The 22,866-nt window shown below is 42.1% G+C and overlaps 1 protein-coding gene across 24 annotated transcripts in view; it reads left to right on the top strand.

Annotated features, from left to right (window-relative positions):
- tcf7l2 (transcription factor 7 like 2) overlaps positions 1-22,866 on the top strand; it is a 106,111-nt gene that overhangs the window by 37,648 nt on the left and 45,597 nt on the right. For 13 of the 24 annotated variants that reach the window (XM_044101906.1, XM_044101908.1, XM_044101907.1 and 10 more), the window contains exon 5: positions 6,674-6,733. The exons of the other annotated variants lie outside the window; for them this stretch is intronic. In XM_044101906.1, the coding sequence (XP_043957841.1) occupies positions 6,674-6,733 (60 nt within the window). The remainder of the gene's footprint in view (positions 1-6,673; positions 6,734-22,866) is intronic. 24 annotated transcript variants of the gene reach the window in all.

The raw sequence follows: 22,866 nt of genomic DNA on the forward strand, positions 1-22,866 counted from the left end.
CTTTAATGCTAAGGAAACTTCCTTGGTGGTAATTTTGAAACCAATAGATAACACACAAATCACAAGGTCCCTGCTAAAGATGCTAGCTTTTCTGGATTTTGCAAGCGTATTAATCGAAAGTTGAGTGGAAGGAAAAACTGCTTGATGTTAAATTGGCGTCTTTTCTTCTTCTCTTCAGTAGAAACTTTTCTGTTTGGCTTTACTACCAAACAGACATAAACAAATCAAAAGCAGTGAAACAGATAACCCTGAATAAATAATGACACTGATCAATACCAGAAAAAACTATTGTAATGTCTGCGCTCCTATTACCCACTTCTGTGCGATGCGTTTGATGCACAGGCTGGTTAAGATCAGAGGCGTTGCCACGGCGCTGTACAGGCGGTGCACAACTGCCTGTTAGTAGATGTGATGAAACCGAATGTGAAATGCTGCCCGTATTGTTGGCTGCTCCCCTCGATCTGCTCCAGCATCCACCTCTGGCTGAGACGGGAAGTGGGGTTCAATGTTTCCCTCGTTTGCATCATGCATGCTGTCGTACATATAGAAAAGGAAAGATTAGCTGCAGGACAGCTGCCGTGAATCGTAATGACAACCTTATGTTGAATCCTGCAGGTGTCACTCAAAAAAAAATAATAAAAAAGGCCTCACTGTTCGGGTGCATGATGTTTTTATCTGTGAATCTGGCCGCCAACAGTAGCTCCATTTTGTTTGCGAATGCAACGTATCGTTCAGGTACCTTGACCTCCGTCTGCCTGAAGCATGAGCAGGCTGCACAGGTGGTAATAAGACAGTTGGAACAATAATAAACAGAAGCAAAGATGGACGTAGATGTAGACGAGGAATAAATATGAAGTCAAATGTTTTCATTTCTGTGTAGAAAGCTCAGATTTGGGAACGATGGAGGATCAGCTGAGAGAGGAGGAAGTGACCTCAGCTTGCCCCTCGGAGGAGGCCAAGCTGGATCCTTTTTGAAGTGCGCGACCGCCCTGCAGGCAGCCTTAAGACCTGCCGCTGCTGAACTTTTGTGCCATTGGCTGAAAATTATTCAATATTTATCCACCTACTGATGTGCAGGTTTGGAGGGTGAGCCCGCAAAACAATTTCTGTGTGTCATGCAGCTCCTGTGGGGAAAGATAAACAATGCTAAGTATTTATTTATGTGTTGACACGACGCTGTACACCAATAGACCCTTTTTAGATGCGTTTGAAACATAAATTAGGCTGATAAATGTTGAAAACTGCATGAGCTTTACGTATTTAGTCCGAAGGAAAGCTTAATGATTCACTAAAGTATTCATACCACTTAATAGTTTTCACATTTTTTTTCTCATTATTACCAAAGACTTGATTTAGTGTGATAGACCAACACAGAGTGGAGCATAGCTGTGAAAACAAGTGGAAACAATATTTTCACTTTACTTCGATACCTCTAAAGAGAGGGGGACTGATTGCACCAAGTACTAAATAAACCTCACCTGTATCTAATTTATTTAGTATAAATGCAGCTGTTCTTTTATGGCCTCTGAGGTTTAATTCTTTTTAGAAACTACAACACTGGACTCAATCCACATTGTGAAATCTGAAAAGTGTAGCATACATTTGTAGTACATACTCTGTAGAACCACCTTCTGGTGGAGTTACAGTCTTTTGGGGGGCGTCTGTTTTGGGCTGCGAAGTAGCTGGTTGGTTACGGTTTGGCTATCTCTGCAAAAGATAATGCTGCCACCACCATCTGCTACTGTTTCCAATAATGGTTCATCTTGCCAGATTTGTGGAGTGCAAAAATGACAAATGTCCTTGAAGTGCTTTTTGGGGGAAAATACTGATAATGATCCAGTGCGGGATTGTGGGTATTAATGCCAGAGTTGTGGTCATTTGAAAGAGTAAAAATATACCTTGTGTGATACATATAATATCTGCAATATTTCTACCAGCGTTGGCCTAAATTTTAATATTAGATCATCCATAGCTCAATGAGAGGATCCAAAATTAGGATATTGTTCTAGAATCTAATTCTGCTTCTCAACAACTTCATCCCTGAACTGCTTCTCTACAGAGAGTCTACACATCCTTAAAAAGTCTTAATTTTGTCTGTCTAAAATTAAGAACTTAAAATGTCTGAAATTCATTTTAAAAATATATGTTGACCTTAAATACGTTAATCCCAGGTATTACATTTTGTCAGACATTTTCTGTGACTTAATGTGGTTGAAGCTACTGATAAATAGCTGCTACCCTTACTAGCTAACTAGCTACCTCTGCTTTTGCACCTTTCATGGGAAAATACAAATTTATCTCCATTTGGCTGGATGATGTTCACTTCCACTACTGTTGTCGTCCCATACGGGACTTGGTGCAAAAAACCCCCCAAAAAAACAAAAAACAAATGTTTTGGTAAGTTTAGCACTGTCAAGGTTAAGGCTGTAGAGAAAAGCCGCTGCCAAGAGCCACAAACACATCTCAGAAAGTTTTGTTTTTGCTTTGCTTGTGTTACAGCAGGATCTCCCAAACATCCCCTACATTTATAGCTTTTTTGTCTTAAATTTCAATCAAGGGGGCATTAAAAATAGGTCTTAAAAAGTCTTACATTTGGTTGGCTGAAACATGCAGACACCCTGTTGTAATAAACCTGTGAGGCCAGAAACAATACACCTAGATTTAGAGATGAAATTCCTTATAGGCATTTGAGTAAAAAGACCTGAAGACAAAGGCATGTAATACTGTTCCATCACATGAAATCATAGTAAAGGACATTATTCTGCAGTTCAGAATGTAGAAATGTCCAAGAGGGTGTGAATACTTTTCCAGGGAGGTGGGTCTGTGTAGCATGAACTCCGCGAGACAATGAGCCAAATCAGAGTGTTTAGTAAATCTGCAAACTTGGGCTGCGTGTGTTGATATCATCAACAATAACACAGCAGCGGCCTCGAGCAGGAGTCCAGGCTTGTGCTGATGATGTCATTATGTCACGTGACCAGGGGGTGGGGGTGGGGGTGAAGGGGGTGAAGCAGGATCTCGTCTCAGTCATGTGATCAAAGTTGGTTTGAATTTTTAGGTCCTGCTTTAGCTTAAAGAAAAGGTATGAAAGGAAGTTAATTCTTATCTTAAGCTTTGAGAGGGAACAACATCGTCTGCTTTAAGAGAATACACACTGATTTCTCTCTCTCACACACGCACGCATGCACACCCACACGCACACACGCATGCACAGCCTTGGAGTCTAGAGTCTAGCCCTGGCCAAACAATGTCTCCATTGTTTTGTGGGCTTTCACTGGCAGCAGGGGACGGCTGGAGTGTTAACCATTTCCCAACTGCACCTTACTGTGTGTCTTGGTGCGTGTGTGTGTGTGTGTCAGAGGTAGTGAAGCATTGGCTTTTAGGGGTGAAGAGAAAGAGAGAGAGAGAGAGGGAGGGAGGGTGTTTGTTCGAAGTGTATCGTAATTAGTATGGAGGAAGTGATGGAATCCGTTCGTTTTTACGGTGTGCTGGACCTCCTACCTGAGCCTCTACAACCTCCACTTTATTTCCATTCAGACAAACCTGTTTTCCTGAGGAGTGTGTGCACACTGCAAAAACAGTAAATCTTACCAAGTGTTTTTGGTCTAGTGTGTGTCTCAATCCAAGTATAATAACTTACAAGTAACTTTTCAGGAAGATATAGGAGTTTCTTTTATGTAAATAATTCCTTAATATTAAAAAAGTACTAGTTCCTCTAGTAGATTATTTCACTTATAAGATGAGAAAAATGTCTTGTTAAATGTAAAATAATGTGACAGTGGAAATACTACTTTTCTAAATTGATATTAACAAGTTATTTACTTAAAACAAGCTCATGTATCTTGCTAAAATGTTACCTATAAGCTAGTTTTGTCTCAAGTGAAATAAGATACTTGCACAGGAAACAAGACAAGAAGTCCTTGGTGAGATTCTGGGTTCTTGCAGTGCAGCAGAGAAAGCTGAAAAACAGAGCAGCGTCCTGGTTAAACATTCAGAATAGACTCATCACAATGACTGTGGGTTCCTGTAGCGGGTCAAAGAACTCCGACTCTAGGAGGGAAAAAAAATAAATAAAAAAGAGGCAGGATCACATTCACCTTCTGGGACCACTTCTCTATCTTCCTTGAGTAGCAGAGGATTAAAAGGGGGGCTTCCTGTGGTTTGAATACCCCATACACCTGGGCTGGCCAGACAATTGCAAGGGACTCTGGGAGGCCCAGCCTTCACTGTTGTTAATGAGCAACTCCCATGGTCAACAGGCGCCACCCACGCACCGTCCCGACTCCGCCGTCTTCACCTTAGAGACACTTTCTGTCCCTAACTTCTGCTGACCTTTAACTGTTTTTTCCTGCTGCATTTTAAGCCTTCATCCAAATAACCACCTCCCTCCTTTTTTGTCTTCTGTTTGTGCATGCATCCCTCCATCCATCCCCTGCTGCACAAGAGGGCTCACATCCCACGCATTTATTTACAGTTGTCTCCAATTTTGAAACCAGAAATACTCTTAGCATGCAGGGTTATGTGTTGATAGAGTGTTTTTATATAACACTTTTATTTTTATCGACCAGTTTTTTTCGACGTTGTTGCCTCCTCCGGCTTCGGCCGCTTGTTGGAGAGGGCCACGCTTGCGTCATCGGCCCGGACGAGACGTGGCGTCAGCCCCGGGAACTGTGACAATGAGAATGAGAGCACCTCAGTCTTTGTATCTGTCCAGTAGTCTGGATGGCAGCTCGTTCCCACAGACAATCCGCTCAGTGTTGGCTCACTTTGCAGCAATCCCACAACAACCGACTGCAGATTCCTTTTTTTTCTTCTCCTTTGATTTTAAAGAGAATCTTAGAATATTCTAAAATGCTCGACAGATAGTATCTCTACTGTTTATATGTTTTACATTTTGTCGCCAACCCATTTATGTGATAGAACAGTCCAAAGTGTTGCATTATGGTGAATGGAAGGAAAATAGTGGGTTTTGACTTTGTTTGCAAATATGAATTGGAAAAATGTGGCATGCATGTGTTTTAAGCTAGGTCTCGGTTCAGTTGAAGTAAACTCTGGTGCTGTTCGAACCTACATATGACTGCCAAGTGGACTGGAAACTACTCAAAAAGCAGAAAGTTAACAATAACGCAGGGCATACTGGGTAAATACAACCAAAACAAATGGCAAGTTTAGCATTAGCTGGAAAAATGGCTCATCTGCCAAGAGAAAAGAGAAATTGCTCAAATTTGATGGTGCTCCTTAGCTGCCTACCAGATTATCAGTTGTGAAAACACCCTTATTTAGGCCTCAGAGGTAAAGATTTACTCCGACTGCCCAAACAAGAAAGACTTGGGGTCTGTTTTGGTTGAAAGTGCGTAGCAAGTTGACCGCAGGTCATGAGTGACTCAGGAAGTGAGACAAACTAAAACCTATTGCTAGCCTAAAGAGCAGTGAACTTGTCCCTGATAGGAGCTCAGAAACACAAAAAAAAGGAAAAGGAAAAAGTGATCTTGTTTGTGAAGCTATTAATTCTGGTGGGATTTCTGGAACATACCTGAATGCTCGATCTCATGAGTTCGGTGGTCCTTTGATGGACACTCGAGTCTGAGTCTGTATGTCTGGGAAAAATTGGCTTGTAGCGCGACGAGCCAGACGCAAGTGGTATGTTTTAGCCTGTAGTTCCTTCATGCCATGTCCCAAAGTTAATTTGTGTGAGGAATTGTAGTTTTTTTTGTTGTTTCTTCTTGTTGACTGCTAAATAACCCCCCTTAAACTTAAGCTAACCCTTGCTGAGGGGTGGGCATGTGGGAGTCTGTGTTGGACACATTTTAACAGCATAATGGATATTTGCTCGCGTGTGTGTGCTGCGCCAGTAAACCGCAGTGTTTACTGACTAGCTTTTATGAGGAGCTATCTCACTGGCCTGAGGGTCAACACGAATAGAAGAAAAACCCAGTGATCTGAGTGCACAGTAGCTCTTGGGTACCAGAGCCCTTCAGTAAACTAAAAAGCCCTGTTGCTTCCCTTTGCATGTTGTTTGACTTTCACTAGTTTATCCCTTCTTTTGTTTTCAATCTCAACCTTTTTTTCCTCCTCTTCTGTCTGTCATTTGTTTGTAATTTCATCTTTTGCTTTTAGCTACAGGATAGTTAAAGCTCAGATTTCCCTCTGCGAAATTTAAATATCTATTTTTTTTGTGCATGTTCTGAATTGATATGTGAGAAGTCATCATGAAATTGGGATTAAAGAAGCTTTGACATTATAACTTGTGTCATTGAAGCAGAATCTGACCAACCAGTGCAGCTGAGGCATCCTTGTTCACACCGAGGAGGTGAAATGTTTTAGCAAAGCGCAACGTTGTTTTAACAACCAGGCAACTGTAAAACCAGTTGAGAGCCAGCACACTCCCATTTTCCCTGAGTAAAACCAGTTCTAACGGAGCCCAGTGAGAGTTGAGCCAGCATGGGCGAGGTGGTAACTTAAATTAGTAAAACAGCCAGGGGATGCAGCTTTTTTTCCAATGCGAACATGTTTCTTTTTGCATAAAACCTTCTGCTGAGATTGTATGCAGAGCTGTGTGTGCGCCTGTGTGTATGTGTGTGTGAGAGAGAAAGAGATTGAGAGAGAAATAAAAAGGAGAGATGGAGAGCTGATATAATTGTGTGACTTGGGAACGTCCATCTTTGCCTTTCAGGGGCCCTTCTGCTGGGAATTCCCTGGACAGTCAGATCTGAGCCTTCACCAATTTCATTTGGTGAGAGACCTTTGAATTCCAAAAATAATATGCTTTTTTTTTTTTTTTTCATTTGACTGATTATGCACTCAAATTACCAACTGATTATTTATTGATTATTTAAAATGGCAAAAGTAGTGAATGAAAAACCTTAAATCGTGATAATGACAATCATAATCATTCATTGCTGCTGATTTGCTGTTTATATGCTACTGTCTGCAATGTCTGCAGTGCCTTATTATGTGAAATCAAAAATCAAATGTTTATGTATGATAAATGGTGCTGATAATGCATTTATTAATGTATATAACTGTATTGATGTTTTGTTGGATGTTTAGGCATTGTCTTGCTTTATTTGGCTTTGAATTCTGTATAGAGCCTTTCAAAGGCGTTTTTACCATTTGAACTTTTCCACTTTTTGTCACATAACTTCATTGAATCCAATTGGGATTTTTTTTTAGACCAACACACAAAATGTGCGTCATGGTTTTATTTTGCCCCTTTCACTTTAATACCGTAAATTAAGAACCGGTGGAAACAATTGGACCTACTAAGACACTAAACGTGTTCAGCTGTGTGTAATTGAATCTGTTCTGAGAAGGCCTCAGTTGTTTTTCAGACAACATTAGTCGACAAACATCATTACAAAGGAACACAGACTGCAGAAGTTGAGACTTGAGCGGATGATCAGCCAAAGCTGCTATGAGATGGTTTAGATCAAAGCATATTATTATGTTAATATGGCCCAGTCAAAGTCCGGATCTAAATCAGGTTGAAAATCTGTTTCAAGACGCCCTCTGTCCAATCTGATTGAACTTGACCTCATTGGACCCAAAAGCTGTTCTTACAATCTTTTGACTCTATAAAGCCTTGACTTTTTAAAGATAAATGACTTTACTTCACAACTAGGCCTGTCATGATCACAAATTTCACTGGGCAATAAATTGTCCCAGACGTTATTGCAATAAACGATATTGTTGTGTTGAGAACATAATTGGTATAATGATGGGACAGTAAGCCCTGTCAGATATTATTAAATTTTCATTTGTAATGAATGCTTAACACTATAAGTGGAAGACATTTTAAATATGCTAAATAAATAAACAAAACAACTGAAGCAATAAATAAAATAGATACTGAAGTCTAATTAAAATTGTCCTTCAAGAAAGGGGCTAGATCTTTGTTATCCAGTCTGTGGTAGAAAGAGAGACATGAGGAAAACAATAATTGAAATAGCAATCATCAAGCTTATTTCATTTATAATGTGATTAATTGATTCGTACACCAGCTTTTGTTGGTCTGTCTGGTAAAATCCCAGTGGGATGCGTTGAAGTCTGTGGCTGTAATGTGACAGCAGGTGGAAAAGAAACTGTTTTTGTCTTTGTTTAGTTCATATCATGTCTTAACTGTTTCTTATTGACATCCTTTTATAGGACAAAGGTTTTTACAAAAATCTGTGATTTTTATGCTGCTGCTTTCAAACGCGGCCCTGTATCCTCACACAAACTGGCTGTCAGAGTTTTCCTCACTCAAAGATGCACTAAACTGGAGTGTTTACATCCACTGGTTGAAGATTTAGAGTCCAGATAACCATGTTGGACTCTGAATGTCCCTCTCTGATTCCTGTTTTTCCTGCATCTATTTAAAGCCCCTCAAAGTAATCAAAAAGCGGAGCCTGAAGGTAAGGTTAGCTGTTGTTTTTAGTGCCGCCGCGCTGACATGCTGAGGGACTTCAGTAAGCCTTGTTTGGATTCGCCTCAGTCAGGCACTGTGAAGCCAGAAATAGGCCGGGCATTACCAAAACCCAGAAGAGAGGAGGCTTAATCTCCTCTGAGGCCACTGCGGCCTTCTGGAGGGCTCACTCCAATTGTTTGACTAATCAATTGCTTGTTGATTATGCACACTCTGCCGGGGCCTTTGTTGCCTGTAAATAACACAAAATAAATGAAAGAAAAACCAGTCAAGGAAGATGGTAAATGACGTTTGATAGACAGAAAAAAACAGTCTTTTCCTCGTGTCGACTTGATGCCTCGGTTCCCTCCCTCTGTCTCTGCTAAAACTTGTTTGACAAGGTCTGGCAGGATCAACTTTGGGTGCGCCGGTCTGTCTTTCGGCATGTGTGTGTATGTGTGCGTGTGTCTTACAAACACACCTTTGTCTGCGCTGGTGTGGACGCAGCGTCCTTGAGCCTAAGGTGTGACTCGAGTCTTGGATGATGGCTTGTCAGGGTGAAGCGAGACGATGATGTTTCCCTTTTAACAAAGAGAGCTGGCTTGTGGAGGCTTTGAAAAATACAAACAAGCAAAGAAAAAAAACAAAACATCGGTCTTAGTAAGATTTTTCTAATTGCTGTCTTGCACAAAGAACCAGGATTAAGAGTCAGATACACTGCCGATGATTAATCTTTATTCCTAACGAACCACTCCCACCGTCGACTGTCAGAGCGTGCTCATCTCTGACAAATTCCCCTGGACGGCTTGATCTGCATTCTGCAGGGTGACAGCAGACTGTGCAGCTCGGCACGCCGCTGCATTAACACTGGAGGCCGTTTGCGCAGGGGAACTTGTTTTGACAGAGCTCCAGGTGCCTCATTGTTGGAGATGGCATGGTTCAACAGATTTACCAATTAGCACTGGGCCGAGGGCACGGGAAAGGGTGGGGCGGGGGCTAAAATGGGGGAGCTGCAGTGATGGAATGAAGTTTTCAGTGAGGGAGAGAGGGCAGGAGGGGAGGAGAGGAGGGATGTTAGAGTATAAGGAGTAAGATGATCCTTGACCTCATTCCCCTCCCCACCTCCTTCTTCCCAGCTGTAGCATGTAAAGGGATGAGGGGGTGGGGTGGAGGGGGTTGAGGTTGAGCCACGAAGAGGAGGGGAATTACGTAGCAGAAGGAGGTGATTCCAGCTGGAAGTTGCGGAGCGAATTTAAAATCCTGCTGTTTGTCGAAGCAGTTTTTTCTGTCCCGTTCGAGTGACTAACCCTCCCTGTTACTCATCAGAAAAACTCTGCCTTTTTTTTTTTCCAGGAAGTTTGCGAAGGAACAGGTTGAACTGATTCTCCAGCTGTGCTCCAAGGGTTTTAGGGAGTTTCTGGCTGCAGATTCATACATCGGTCTCCCTCGTGTTTCGGGCCGTAGCTGCATTGAATCCAGTCTGCTTTATTAAGTCAAACAAAGGATTTTAAATTAGTTCACAAGTCTGTTTGTAGTTGAACAATTTTCACCACAAATAAGAAAGGTTTGCAGCTGCTGTTTTAAATGAACAATAGAAAATATCAGAAGAAGTATGAGGTTCTTTCTGTATGATGACCTTCAGTAACATCTGCACAAAAATTCAAAACAAAAATGTAGAACATGATAGAACTTTATTTTTATTCATAACAGAAAAACAGTTATTTACACTGTTACAAACACTATAGTTTACTAAATGTAATCCAAACATGTATTTATTTAGATTTTAATATAGACTTAATTGATTAATTAGTAGGGCTATCTGCTCTGGGCGCCACCCAGTAATCAGCTGCTTAATGACAACATCCATAGCTCTCCATCTATAGGCTTAAGATGGCATTAATTAAATACTGACTGGAAATCAGTATTTTTTGTGCAGGTGAGTGAAAAGTTTAACAGCCTTCTTCAGCCAGCTGACCTGGAGGGTGCAGCACAATGTGGCTGACAGAATCTGACATCTCAGTAAAAGGATCAGTCAGAGGGAAAATCTTTGCGGTTTGAACAGCAAATATTTGAAAACGTCTTTACTCCATAATGCCAAAAATCAGTTTGTGAATAGCTGGTAGCGGTTTGGCCCTTTAATAATTTAGCATATCCTTCCAGGAAATCTGGAAACTTGAAGCGCATCATTAAACACTTTATCTATCCCGATTTAGAACTTAATTTAGGTCAAACCATCTTTTAATAATCAATTTAAGAAACACCTCCCAGCTTACTTGGTAAAACTCACCTGATCTCCTGCGTGGGAAATGCTAAGTCTTGTCCTAAACATTCTAAATTAGAAGTATTAAGTCTATTCTTTCCTACTTTCCTCCTTCCCTCCTTGTCTTCCTTCCTTGCTTACTAAACTTTTTTATATTAATGCTTTTAACAAGCACATGGGAACCTGGAGATTTGACTTAGGAAAAGTATGGAATTTGGCAACTATACATTTTCCAGACTAACCTTTCCCATGCGCTACGTTATTAGGAAGTTAAACGACCCGCATGAATCCCGGGCCAAACAAGTAGCAGATCTCTTCCTTTGCAAGTTTCAGATCCGAGCGCTTCTTCGTGGCTACCTCTGACTGAAGCCTTTGGAAAAGCGTCTGTTTTTTGCATACAGACAAGCTGCTTGTGATTGAGAGTGACCGAGACATCTTTTTGGAACTGGAAGAGCACGCCGGGACTACAGCGGGGTAAAAAGATGGGAGGGAAAACACGGAGCCCCGCCAAAATTCCCCAAAGGGCAATTTACTGTTATGGATGGATACACCGTCGCAGTCAAATTTCTGCTCTGTGGACCGGACCGGGAAGGGAGGGGGATGCTGAGTGATTCCAGAGAGCACTTAAGCCGCCTCGAATTCAGGTTTTCTGTCCCCACTCGCCTGATGATAGGACAGGGTCTTTTCTTTTGAGTTTGTGGGGGTAAGCATGGGGTTTCTGCTATCTGAGTCGTTAAGCTTCGTCCTTGTGTATTCCAAACAGTTTGTCGGTTTGAAGAAGTTGGAACGGCTGCATACTCCCGGTTTATTTGATTTCCCTCTTCAGTATCAGCAAAGACTTTCCTGAACTTTACCTGGATTTGGTTGTCTCTGTTTTTTGACGTTTGTGTTGTCGTCTTACTAGTCTGTGCAGTCCAGACTAGGACTTGTTTCTTATTTTAAGTGTTGGTCCAGGAAAGGAATTTGATATGATCCTTATTTTCTAACCTAGACAGTTTCTTGGAACGACTTTCCCCTCCTCCTGTTTTATTTTTTGGGACACTTCCTGGGCTTTTCTTGTGTACCACTGCAGATGCACACATGCCTTAGTATTATTATTAAGCCGGCTTTTTTTTTATAAATACAAGGCATGCCAAAAGAATCTGTCAGCATCAATTTTCACTCGAGTCCTAACCCATAGTACAGATTCTCAATTGGATTAAGGTCAAGACTTTGACTGGACCACCCCAACACGTGATTGTTGCAGCCATCGCAGCTCTGACTCGTTTTGTGGTCGGAGCCTTGCTGGACTGTGAACCTCCATCTGTGTCTCAGGTTTTTTTTTTGCCTTCTCATTTAGAAATCATGATTAATTGAAAGGGTCATTGGAAGAGTCAGCAACCGTGTTGAAGTTTTTCTGTTTTCCTGACATCATACAGTTGTAATTTGTTTGAAAGTTCTTCAGAAGTTTCTAGCTGACCGCCATGTTCAGCTTCGTCTTGGTGATGATCTCTAGGAAAACCTTCACAGACCTACTGTTTTTAAATAATATACTTTTTAAGATGGATGGCTGGACTGGATTTTACTAAAAGGTGTAAGTTTAAAGGGGCTGAATAGATTCAGTTATAGATTTTTATAATACATGTATTGAATAGGAACAGAAAAGTGGAATCAGTCATGAAACAAAACAAGGAAAAGCACGTCTGTTGAGATGAAGGTTCATAATGGAGAATGGCTCAGCAGTGACAGCGTATGAGCCTAGAAAAGTCTAAATTTGTCAGAGCACTGTGGTTTTTTTTTTTTACTTCCCTCATCAGCAAAATGTGCCGTAGACGCCCGCATCTACGGCCACGCATCGCCTTGGAAATCTGCCGCCAAGAAAGGGAATAAACAAGCCTGTCATCAAACTTCGGGGGATAAGGAATCCTGAATGCAGCACGACTGTCACAAAGCAGTTTCCATTTCATGCATTATTAACATTACCTAAACACATTATTTGTGTATTTTATTCATTCATTTGTCTTGTTAACATCCTCCTGGAGTGAGATAAACAGCGCGGCCAAACCGGCTGCGTGACAGCTGCGTGTGAGATTTGAAGAAAAGAAGAGAGACAGCGGCGGGATTCTGTGGACGCCGCACTTCCTCCTCCTCTCTGGCTCATTAAACGACGGCCAGGCGATGAATCGGCGCGCACTTTATCGACCTAGCCGATAAAGTTTTTTTTGAAGGGGAATGGCGTCGCCCTTCCATTTGCAACATGCCCCGTTTCTCCATAACAAGGCGCTCCGTCTTACATCCACACACACTCCTCTTACTTATTTAGTTAGTGCAGACAGAAGCAGCTCCTAAGTATGAGGCTTGTCCGCAGGATTTTGGCAGCTTTTGTTGTGTTTTCTCCTACGCCATTCCTTTTTTTTTTCTTTTTTCCTGCGCAGACTTCACAAACGGATATTTTAATTGGAACTTTTTGGCGCTGTCTCCATCTTGCGATAGAGTGTCAGACGAGTGAGTGAGTGAGTGGCTGGCTGGCGAGGCCGGGGCTGGGGCTGATTGGTGTGTAGCGAGGCATGCCTAAATCAACTGGCAGCATGAATAGCTCGCTTGAATCTCACTGGCGTTCACTGGAATCCATGGCATTTTTTTTTATCCTTTCTCTGGAAAAAGTGTAGAATAACCAGCAAGATAGAAGGGAGAGAGGGAGAGACCACCTCCCACTCTGTTGAAGCATGACTTCCCTCTTTTTTTTTGTTTTGTTGGTGCAATATACTTGCCTTGGTGCCATCTCACGCTTCTGTCTCTTTGTGCTTTTGTCAGAAGAAAGAGGCTCACCCTTGTTGCCGTGCTCCAGCCTTACATTCACTCATTCAAAAACATCAATGCCCTTATGAAGTAGTCTTGGTTTTGTTCTCCTGCAGCTAACTGACTTAAAAGAAGTTGTAAATGAAGTTATAATGAGAGCCGATAAAATCAGCTCTGTAGATAATGTGAGATCTGTGCTTTTTAAAGTGATAGTCAGCCTTCAGACTGGGCTGCAGAGTTGGTCACGATTCTTTTATGTACTTTTGTGTTTGGACGTCTTAAGCGCTTGACAAGATTACTGAAAGAGAAGCGAAGATCATTGCGTGCCTTCACGTTTACCTTGGACAAATTGAAGGAATTATGTTCAACGTTGGGGATACAAGTGCTTAAATGCTCCTGAGTCAGCGCGTGTTTAAACCTGCAATTGTCAATAAAAGAAATAACACTTGACTCACCGTTTCCTTTCACTGCAGATTAAAGAAGCAGCAGCAGCCTACTACTGCTCTGATGGTTCTCTCTGTCTGTCTGTCCGTCCGTCTGTCCATCCATCCAATGATTTGTTTATCATTTCATCCATCCATACAGCCATCCACCCCTCCAGTGATTGGTTTATCAGTGGATGGGTGATGGGTTTGCCACCCATCTATCACTGGGTTGATGCATCCATCCGACTTGTTTATCCATCCATACTTCCATCCATCCAGTCAGTTTATATTAGAGAGATAAATATCTCTAAGCTGATTCGTATCTCATCAGAAATATCTGGATTAACTTTGTCCTGTAAACGTGGGTCGGCATTAATTGCTGATTCTGCGGAAGTGAATCTGGAAGATTGTGAAATTCGGTCATGAAACACGTGAAATTATTCCGATTCGAGGAAATGTTCTCTTCCCAACTGGAGGAGATTCAGCAGCGAGTCAATTGCTAATCCAGAATGACACTTTGGACTCGACTCCCGATCCGGAGGGAAAGCTTTGCTTCGGGCTGCAGCAGCGACAGCAACTAATGCAGACCACATGTTGGAGCTGCACATCTGCATAAGTTACACACCTGTTCAGTCTGTGGCCGGTGTTGCTCTACTCAAACGCTGACCTCTGGTGCCAGAGGGAGAGCCGCCATGCGAGCTCGGGTCGATTTGGAATCACTGTAATCCTGCCTGGCATAATGTAATCTTTGTTTAAAGTTAAGTGTGTGTGCAGGTGGAGCTGTATACTCAGTGAATGCACATAATTGATGGGGGGGAGAAGGTTTGTGCAAATGTGAACGATAGCGGGCCTTCCTCCTTGGATTCTTAAGTCAGTGCTGTGTAATTACCTGGCCTGCTGCCACCAAGCCCCACCGGAGCAGAGCCAGAAAGAGGAGCTTTGTCTTTGCACAACAACACACAGCAGCCCCCATCGGATCCCAGGGCCCTGAGTTTGTTCAGCTTAGAGTCAGGAGACGACATGTTGGCTCCCGGCATACAGGCCAAACCGGGGGAAATTTCTGATCATTATCTGAGCACAAAATGTAACTTTCGTCTGTCCTTTGCCGTTCATCCCAACAGAAAACTCGCACTAATACATCTCCGTTTCTGCCTTCTAAATCACTCAAACCCCTGGCGGATAATGAGAATTGTTAACTAGTCAAGTCTGACTTATTTATACGAACCGCTGAAGTTAAATCCAGGGCCAGAGGCCAGGCGGAGTTGTGAAATACTGCACTGCTGCTCCAGATTTAAAAGCTCGTAACTGACAGACGCAGACAGAAACGTGTCCAACCAATCAGAAGCCAGGCGTGTACGCCGAGACAGATTTACGGCTTTGGCATAAAAATACATCTAAACGTGCGTGTCACTGGCCCTGCCACCCCTTACCACCGAGGGGCCAGAGTCGAGGCAGGCGCATGCATGAAGCGCAGAGTCAGCCCGCCTCTCCAGATACTTTAATTGTTCTATAGCCTCAGCCTCGATATGAGGGGGGAAAAAAAGCAAGGCTTCTGCAAAAACTTGGCACTTCAAAGGCTTACCTCCCCCAGTCTTACAAGTTGCCTGTCTCTTCCGAGGAGCCCGGGCTTTTGGAGGGTGAGAAAAAGGAGATCGGAGAGGTGGTGTGGAATGAGTTTGATGGGCTAATTGTAGCCCCCAGTGGACACAGGCACGCATCACAGTGGGGGTGAGTGGGTGGCTGGTAGAGAAAAGGCTGCACAGGCTGGAAAATATTCCCTGAAACTCCCTGGAATATCGAGTCTTGTCAAGAATAAATGGATTCTTTTAAATACTCCTATCGTATATCACTCCACGGTGTACGGTTTTTTATGCCGAGAGGCTTTATGCATGAAACAGATCTGACAAAGGTATGCCTGCTGAAGCATCCCTACAACTATTTGAACCTTTTTATGTTTCATCCCACATTTAAATTGGGATTTTATTATTACTGAAATGATTAATCAGATTAATCATGATGATTTGATTATTGAAATGAACAAATTTAACAATAGATTAATCATTAACTGGAGTATGCAGACTCATAAAATGGCAATTTGCTGAAAGAACAACACACTCAGAACAGTAATTATGTCAAAAATACACAAAAACTACATACTTTCATCATTTAAAAGAAAAAAATCTAATGTTTTCTATGTCGTACCCATAACTATTGGATCAAATTATTTTAAAAAATCTCTTATTAGAGTCTGTAGACAAGCTATTTAGCTATTTATTACAAAGTTAATCCAAAAAATAATAAGCTGATTTGTCCTGCACTACAATAGTAAGTCAAACACAAAGGGCTGTGATTTCCACATCTGGATGTTTGAAGAATTTTTTTTATTTTTTATTTTTTTAATATGCAGAGGCGTTCTTTGCTACAAATGATCAATCATTCATTAAAGGAAAGCAGTTTTTGCACTGCAGACAATTTTGATGTTTATTTTCCATTTTTTTTATTTTATTGAAATTTTGGCCATCTTTTAAAGTTTTTCTGATATTGTATAGAAAAGGATGACAATTCTGCACAATGCGCTAGTTTTTTATTTGAGTTTTAATCAAATAATTGTCATAATAATTGATTACTAAAATAATTGTTAGTTGCAGCCCTAGATTTTATGTTACAGGCATTAAAGTCTGATGCGTGGTTCTCAAAGGTCTCTACTAAAAAAATGCTGAAAAGTGTGGCAGTCCCTTTTAATCTGATACACGTAAATAATGTCTTGTGTGTGATTTAAGATCAGTTTAAACTCTACAAAGGCCTTTACCTATTTGTTAGCGAATATTATTATGTTATAATCAGGAAAGCAGCCATGTTAACTCTGGAGGAGCTGCAGAGATCCGCAGCTCAGGTGGGAGAAACTCTTTAGCCTAAATGCAAACCGCTAAGTGTGACACCAATCTCTAAAGTGGTAAATAGTTCCTGATGCATTTTTCTCGTCAACATTATGACCTGATTCAACAGGCGTCCAGCAGTTTTAGGTTTTAGCCTCATTATCTGCATCAAAAAAGCCAAATTAGCATCAAAAATTTTTGAGCGTTCGTATCAGTTCTTCTGACTTCACTCACCACTGCCAGTCTGGCAGGTGTACAGCGAGCCACAGGAGTAAAACGCAGTTAAAAGCAGAGAGGCACAAGGAGATGACACCGCAGAGGAAGCAGCTCGTGTAGGGTAGGGCCTCGGCTGGGAGAAAATCAATGGGAGGGAGCACTTCCATACACGGAAACAGCACAATGGGAGGGAGAAGAGGGAGTAAAGATTTTTCTTTTTTTTGAAACTGAAAAATGATGCATTTGTTTTACCCAGGGAGAGCAAAAAGCAAAGACGAGGGGAGAGAAAAAACACTCTTCAGAACATCTTTTGAAAAAAAAAAAAAAAAAAAAAATCTGGTTCTTTGGTGAGGTTGAGTTGTGTGGTTAAGGTTTGTTTTATCCAACTGTGCGGAAGCGTGTGTAGCTGTCTTTCAGGTCTCTTTTTAGTCGAAGCGCAGAAAGACTACTCATGGCATGTTCAAGGGCACTCGGTGGACACGGATGCCCTGCAGGAGGCGGAATTATGAATACAGCATGAGTAAACAGACACCTACATATACAGCTAAAATAGTACACATAGTACTTGGCAAGACAGCCGTCTTTTAGAAGCAATTTGAGCCGGTCCGCAGCAGCTCGGCCTTCCCCCCTTCTTCTCCTTGCGAGGGTCATTGATAAAGTCTTGCGGGAGAAAAAAAAAAATCGGCTCTAATTTGCCTGATAGTGGAATAATTTGCACATTGGTGGTAATGTATTCCTCTGTGCATTCCTCCAGTACAACCGTTTTAGTATTCATTTTAGTGATAAAGGATTTTTTTTTCCCTTTCCTTCCCCTACACAGCAGCTGTGAACAAAGGATACAATAGCGCACAAACTTGAAACACAATTCCGAGCCGCAGCTTTGAATGGCATTCAGACTTCACTGCGGCTGAGCGAGCCCCATTCAGTGAGAGCGCGCGGCAGTTTGAAGAGATGGTATCGAGTTGCCTGCAGATGGAGGTCAGTGTGACTGGCACAGTTGGCACCTTGGCACGGCGGCAGCGGCGGCGGCGGTGCTCACATTCGGGAAGGATGCGACGGCTGGCGGCGGCTGGCGTTGATGGTGGTTGGGGGTGGCTGTTGGGGGGGAGGGGGTGAGAGAGCAAAGCATTCTCCTCACTTCTTCTCCTTTTTATTTTTTATATTGTCTGCGCTTCCTGTTTTGAAAGCCATTAAGGAGCAAATTTCCTCACAGCGAGCGGGGAGATGAAAAGGGCCCGGGCTTTTGAAACGTGTCCAAGCGCAAATGTGAAAACGAGGGGGTGAATGATAGCTATCTGTAAACATCCCTGTCGAGGGGTCGACGGAAAAGGAATTGTGAGGAGAGTGGGGTGGGGGGGGGGAAATGATACATTCATTTGCGTGTTTTTTCTTTTTCTTTTTCTGATTCGCTGATGAAAGCGATGCTGCCGTTTTTTTGTTCCCAGCCAGCTGTATTGCTCTTTTCACTAACACACTGATGTGTCAGGGCAGAATCGCATAACTACCACTGAACCCCCCACCCCCTCACGCCTCCACCCAACCGGTCCCCTTCCGAAAATGCTTTGTGACATCTGCATCCACACATGTCTGCATTCACTGTAGCCGCAGAGTATTTATAGACGAGCTGCTGTTGTCATCCATTGATCCCCACACAATCTCTGATCACTAAAAATGCTTTTCTCATCGTGCCATCATCAGGGTTACCTGCTCATCCTGACTTCATTCAGGTTTAACATCTGATTGGTTGGTTTAAAGTTTATTTACTTGCTTAGTTCCTCTACAGCAGCAGCAGTACATCAGTGCTGCAGACTCTCCTCCCCGCCCCTCCTCTCTTCCCTCGTCCTCCTTCGCTCCCTCCTCTACCCCACACTGCCCCCAAGCCTGGCCAGTCTGTGCCTCTTAATAAAACCGACAGCCTCTAATTGGGCTTAATTGCACCCTTCGGGCGTCGTCAAAAGGAGTGTTGCTAAACAAACTGCAGGGTCTGCAAGCGGGCCTGGCAGTTTTCTGCGGCACGTTGGCCGCCGAGCTCATGCCTGCAAGTTTCTGCAGAAAAACTGTAAAGATCTGCAGAGCGCGTAGCCTGCCCAACATATATGCAAACTTGGCAGCAGTTGTAGAACTGTAAAGAAAAGCCTTTGTAATTTGAAAGTTATCCTAACAGAGTAATATTTCAATTATTTTTACTGCTTTTTTTATTAATATTTCATGCACGGTGTGATTTTTTTTTTTACTCATGATTTCCTGTGAGCAAATCCTTAAACCTCACTCCTTCTCACCGACTTCCCAAAGTCTGTAGGACTAATGGGAGGTCCTACAAGATATTCTTAGGATCAAATCAAAGATGGAACCTCAGGTTTGTGACATAGACGTAAGTTATATTTAGGTCATTAGATTTTGCTTAGAGTGGGACAGAATGACCTTTGAACCCGTCTGGACCAAATACAAGTAGAGATCCACTGTCCTTGTTTGGATCATTTCTGGTTTCCTTTGAGGTGTGACATGCTCGATTTACATTTGACCGATTCTGAATGTTTTTTTTCTAAGGCCTGTAACAGATAAATTAGGAAAAATATATTGTGGGTTGTTTGATAGAGGTAGTTGCTTTGAATCTATTGGAAAACAAAAATGTAATAAGATTATCCATATTTATACACCTAACGATACGCCCCTAATCTCTATCAGATTGTTGTTAAACTAAAAAGTATATCTCAGTAGATCTGACTATTGTTGATTTATTTTATCATTCAGCTTAAACAAACGCTTATTTCTGTTAACTTTGATGATTAACTGATGAAAACCCACAATTCATTAACTCAGAAAATTTGAATATTTCATAAGGCGAAAAAAGTATGTCAAGTGGAATATACATACTCAGCACTTTTTGTCCTAATACATGCAACATGGTGAATATCTCCCAACCTCGAGAGTGTGTGTCACAACCCTTTCAAGGTAGTTGTTGCCTTTCTTTTTTACATTTATTTTTCCTTCCACTAAACTTTCCATTGCATATTTTCTTCTTTAGTGATGACGTTTTATTTCCAGTGATGAGTCTTTGTCATGATTGTGAAGGACAGAACAAAACTTTAGTGTCTAGTGTATTTTATGTCTGAAATGAACAGAAATGAATGACTGCGGGTCTAGATCAGTTTCACTTTGATAAATTAAATTAGTAAAATCTTTCATGATATTTTTTATTTTTTATCTTACCCATACATGCTGAAGAGTATTTTTGACCAACAGATGCATCAACCAGAGTTCTTAAAGTTAGGACAGGAAAAAGTTTGACATTATCTGAATCTTGGCAATTAGGGCTGATGAGAAGAAAATTGGACGATTCCCATCCGTGACCTATTGATTGATTGATTGATTGATTCTCTAAATAGAATGTCAACCCATCTTTGGCAGCATGCGTCAGAGCATAATCACTCATTGAGAAGATGCTGCTTTACCAGAGGCAGCATCTTCTAAATGAAATCTGCTAAATCTACTCAGACTGGTAAACAGAGCGTCTTTTCTAGGAAGCATCTACAACTCTTGGTGTCAGAGGAGCCTTTTAAATCCCAGTTATTATTTCATCTCCACCAAACACATTTCTTTTCTGCTTTCCAGCTGCCTAAGCAAAAAAAAAAAAAACAAAAAAAAAAAATGGTGCTACTTCATCCCAGTAGCACCACCTCCTGGTTGATGGGTGGGGGGCAACAGTGACAGCGGCTCTCTTTGAAAGCGTGGTGGAGCAGGCTGCCGCCACATGGGCCTTTGCCGGGTCGCCGACCGCAATCGATTCAAACAAGATTAAGCCGAACCTGTGAAACGGCGCCATTCTGAAATCCCCCTCCCCTTTTTTTTTTCTTCTACTTCCATGTCTGTTCCCTATTTTCTCGTTTTACAGATCCGGTTTGTTCCAGAGACAATTTCGATGCAGAAAATGTCCCAAACTGTATAATTTTCATGCAGGGAAATGCTCATAAGAATAAGTCATATTGTGTGCTTTCGTCTGGAGTTTAAAAGTCATGTAATGATCCAGCAGGGCCTCCAAAAGGCTGGAAGGGCCCGTTCTTTTAGGAGCACATAATTAAGACACAGAGGATGAATATATAGACTGAAAATATAGAGGAGCAAGCCAGTCAGCCTCAGTCCCAGCCTGTGGTTTTGTGTTTTGCTGCCCTAGACTTTGTGTTTGTGTCTGTCGGCGTGTGTTTGTGTTTGTATGTGTGTCAGCAGAGCGAGCAGCATGCTATAAAAGGCTGCTGAGTTGAGCCGTAGCCTCTCTGTGTGTCGGGGTCGCGGCGAGCCAAACTGCTTGTGCACATTCAGATAGTCGGTGTGTCTTTGTGTGAAGGATGCCGACCCGCTGCCTGACCCAACTTTCTCCCCCCTCCACATCCTCGTTCCGACCTCTCCGTGCTCACTCCTGCCTCCGTGTAAACCACCGCTACTCTTCGTCCATCGAACGCGCACACGCCTCGCTCGTTTCAGCGCTTTGTCACTCTCTAATGATGACTATCCATCAATGGTGAGGGGGGCGTTGCTGTTGGAAATGAAGATGGATTGAATTAGCGTCGAGCGTGCCGGCCACTGCGTTGTGGCGGCAACCCGTAATTACACTGTCAGGACCATTGAACTCCCCACCGTACGAGACGTTGAACTTAACACATTTACACCATTGTTGATTACAAGGTCTTTTAGTCGGAGCAGCTCCACATCATGTAGCTCCTAATGGCAACTGAAAGGCCCAGTCGTTTGCAGATGATTTGTGTATAGGGGAAGTGGAGCGGTCGCCTGCAGGGAGCTGATTGAGAGGCTACAGCAAAATTCATATCAAAGAATGGTTTGGCACATTGGTGTAAAATAAAATCAATAAGAAGAATCAGGTTTGTATTTGGGAGTTCAGATACTGTTTCAACTTTTGAGCTGCTAACCATATTGGCAAATTTCTTGTTGATTGCCTCTGATCGATCATAGGGTGGTCAAGTAATAAAAAAATTTATCTTTCTTTTTGCGATACACTAAACGCATCAAAACCAAAACTTTCCATCTTTTATCAGCGTGTAAATGCATCAACATAAAGGGTTCTGTGAAAACACTTTTTCTTTATACTTCTTCTTCTGATATTTCATCAGAATTAAAATCAGGAAAGTGATTGTGATCAGAATCAGCGAAGTCAGAAATATGTAACCAGTAACCTGATTGGTTTGCCTCAACTAACATTTTAATTTTTCCTTTTCCTTTCTCTGTAATTAAATTTAAAAGACTAATTATAAAATTAGCATCGGAAATGCAAGATGACAGCAAAGAGCAAAACGTAGAGTTCATGCAAAACCATCCTTTGCTGCTTCTCCCCTTTCGTCTCTGAACGGAAATTGGGCTGAAGTGTTTGTTAATAAACACGTCCAGCCAAACTCCGGGAAACAGACCTAATTTTCCTATAGAAGCACACAACTCGCTGGATCTTAAGCGAACCAATTAACCTCACCTCAGCTCATTAAAAGCTCTCCTTTCATGGCCAGAAGCAGTAACTCATCTGCCTACACGGGACATGAAAGCGCAAATTTGTCCATCCGAAACTCTTAAAAGTAATTGGAAAAGGTAGATATGAAGGGCCAGTAATCCGGGAACACAGCCCCAACTTGTGTGAAGTTGAAAGCCGATATGATTATAGGGAACAGCGGCACGAGCGGAAAGATCACGCAGACATTGTCATGTAATTTGGAATATATAATCAGCTCTGGTTTGTATGCAGCGGCTCCTAAAGTCAAACTACAAAATTGGGACAGTTGAACGCAAGGTCACAACGTGAATGACAGGAATCTGAAGTTTTCTACAGATTTTCTGGTCAAGGGAAACTTTTTCTGTTGTTCGGAAACTTTGAGGAATATTTGTTGTGGCTACAGTGTCTTCTTGGAAGCTTAGGAGTTGGAACAGGAG

The sequence above is a fragment of the Gambusia affinis genome, linkage group LG20 (assembly GCF_019740435.1).
Source record: "Gambusia affinis linkage group LG20, SWU_Gaff_1.0, whole genome shotgun sequence".
Taxonomy (NCBI): domain Eukaryota; kingdom Metazoa; phylum Chordata; class Actinopteri; order Cyprinodontiformes; family Poeciliidae; genus Gambusia; species Gambusia affinis.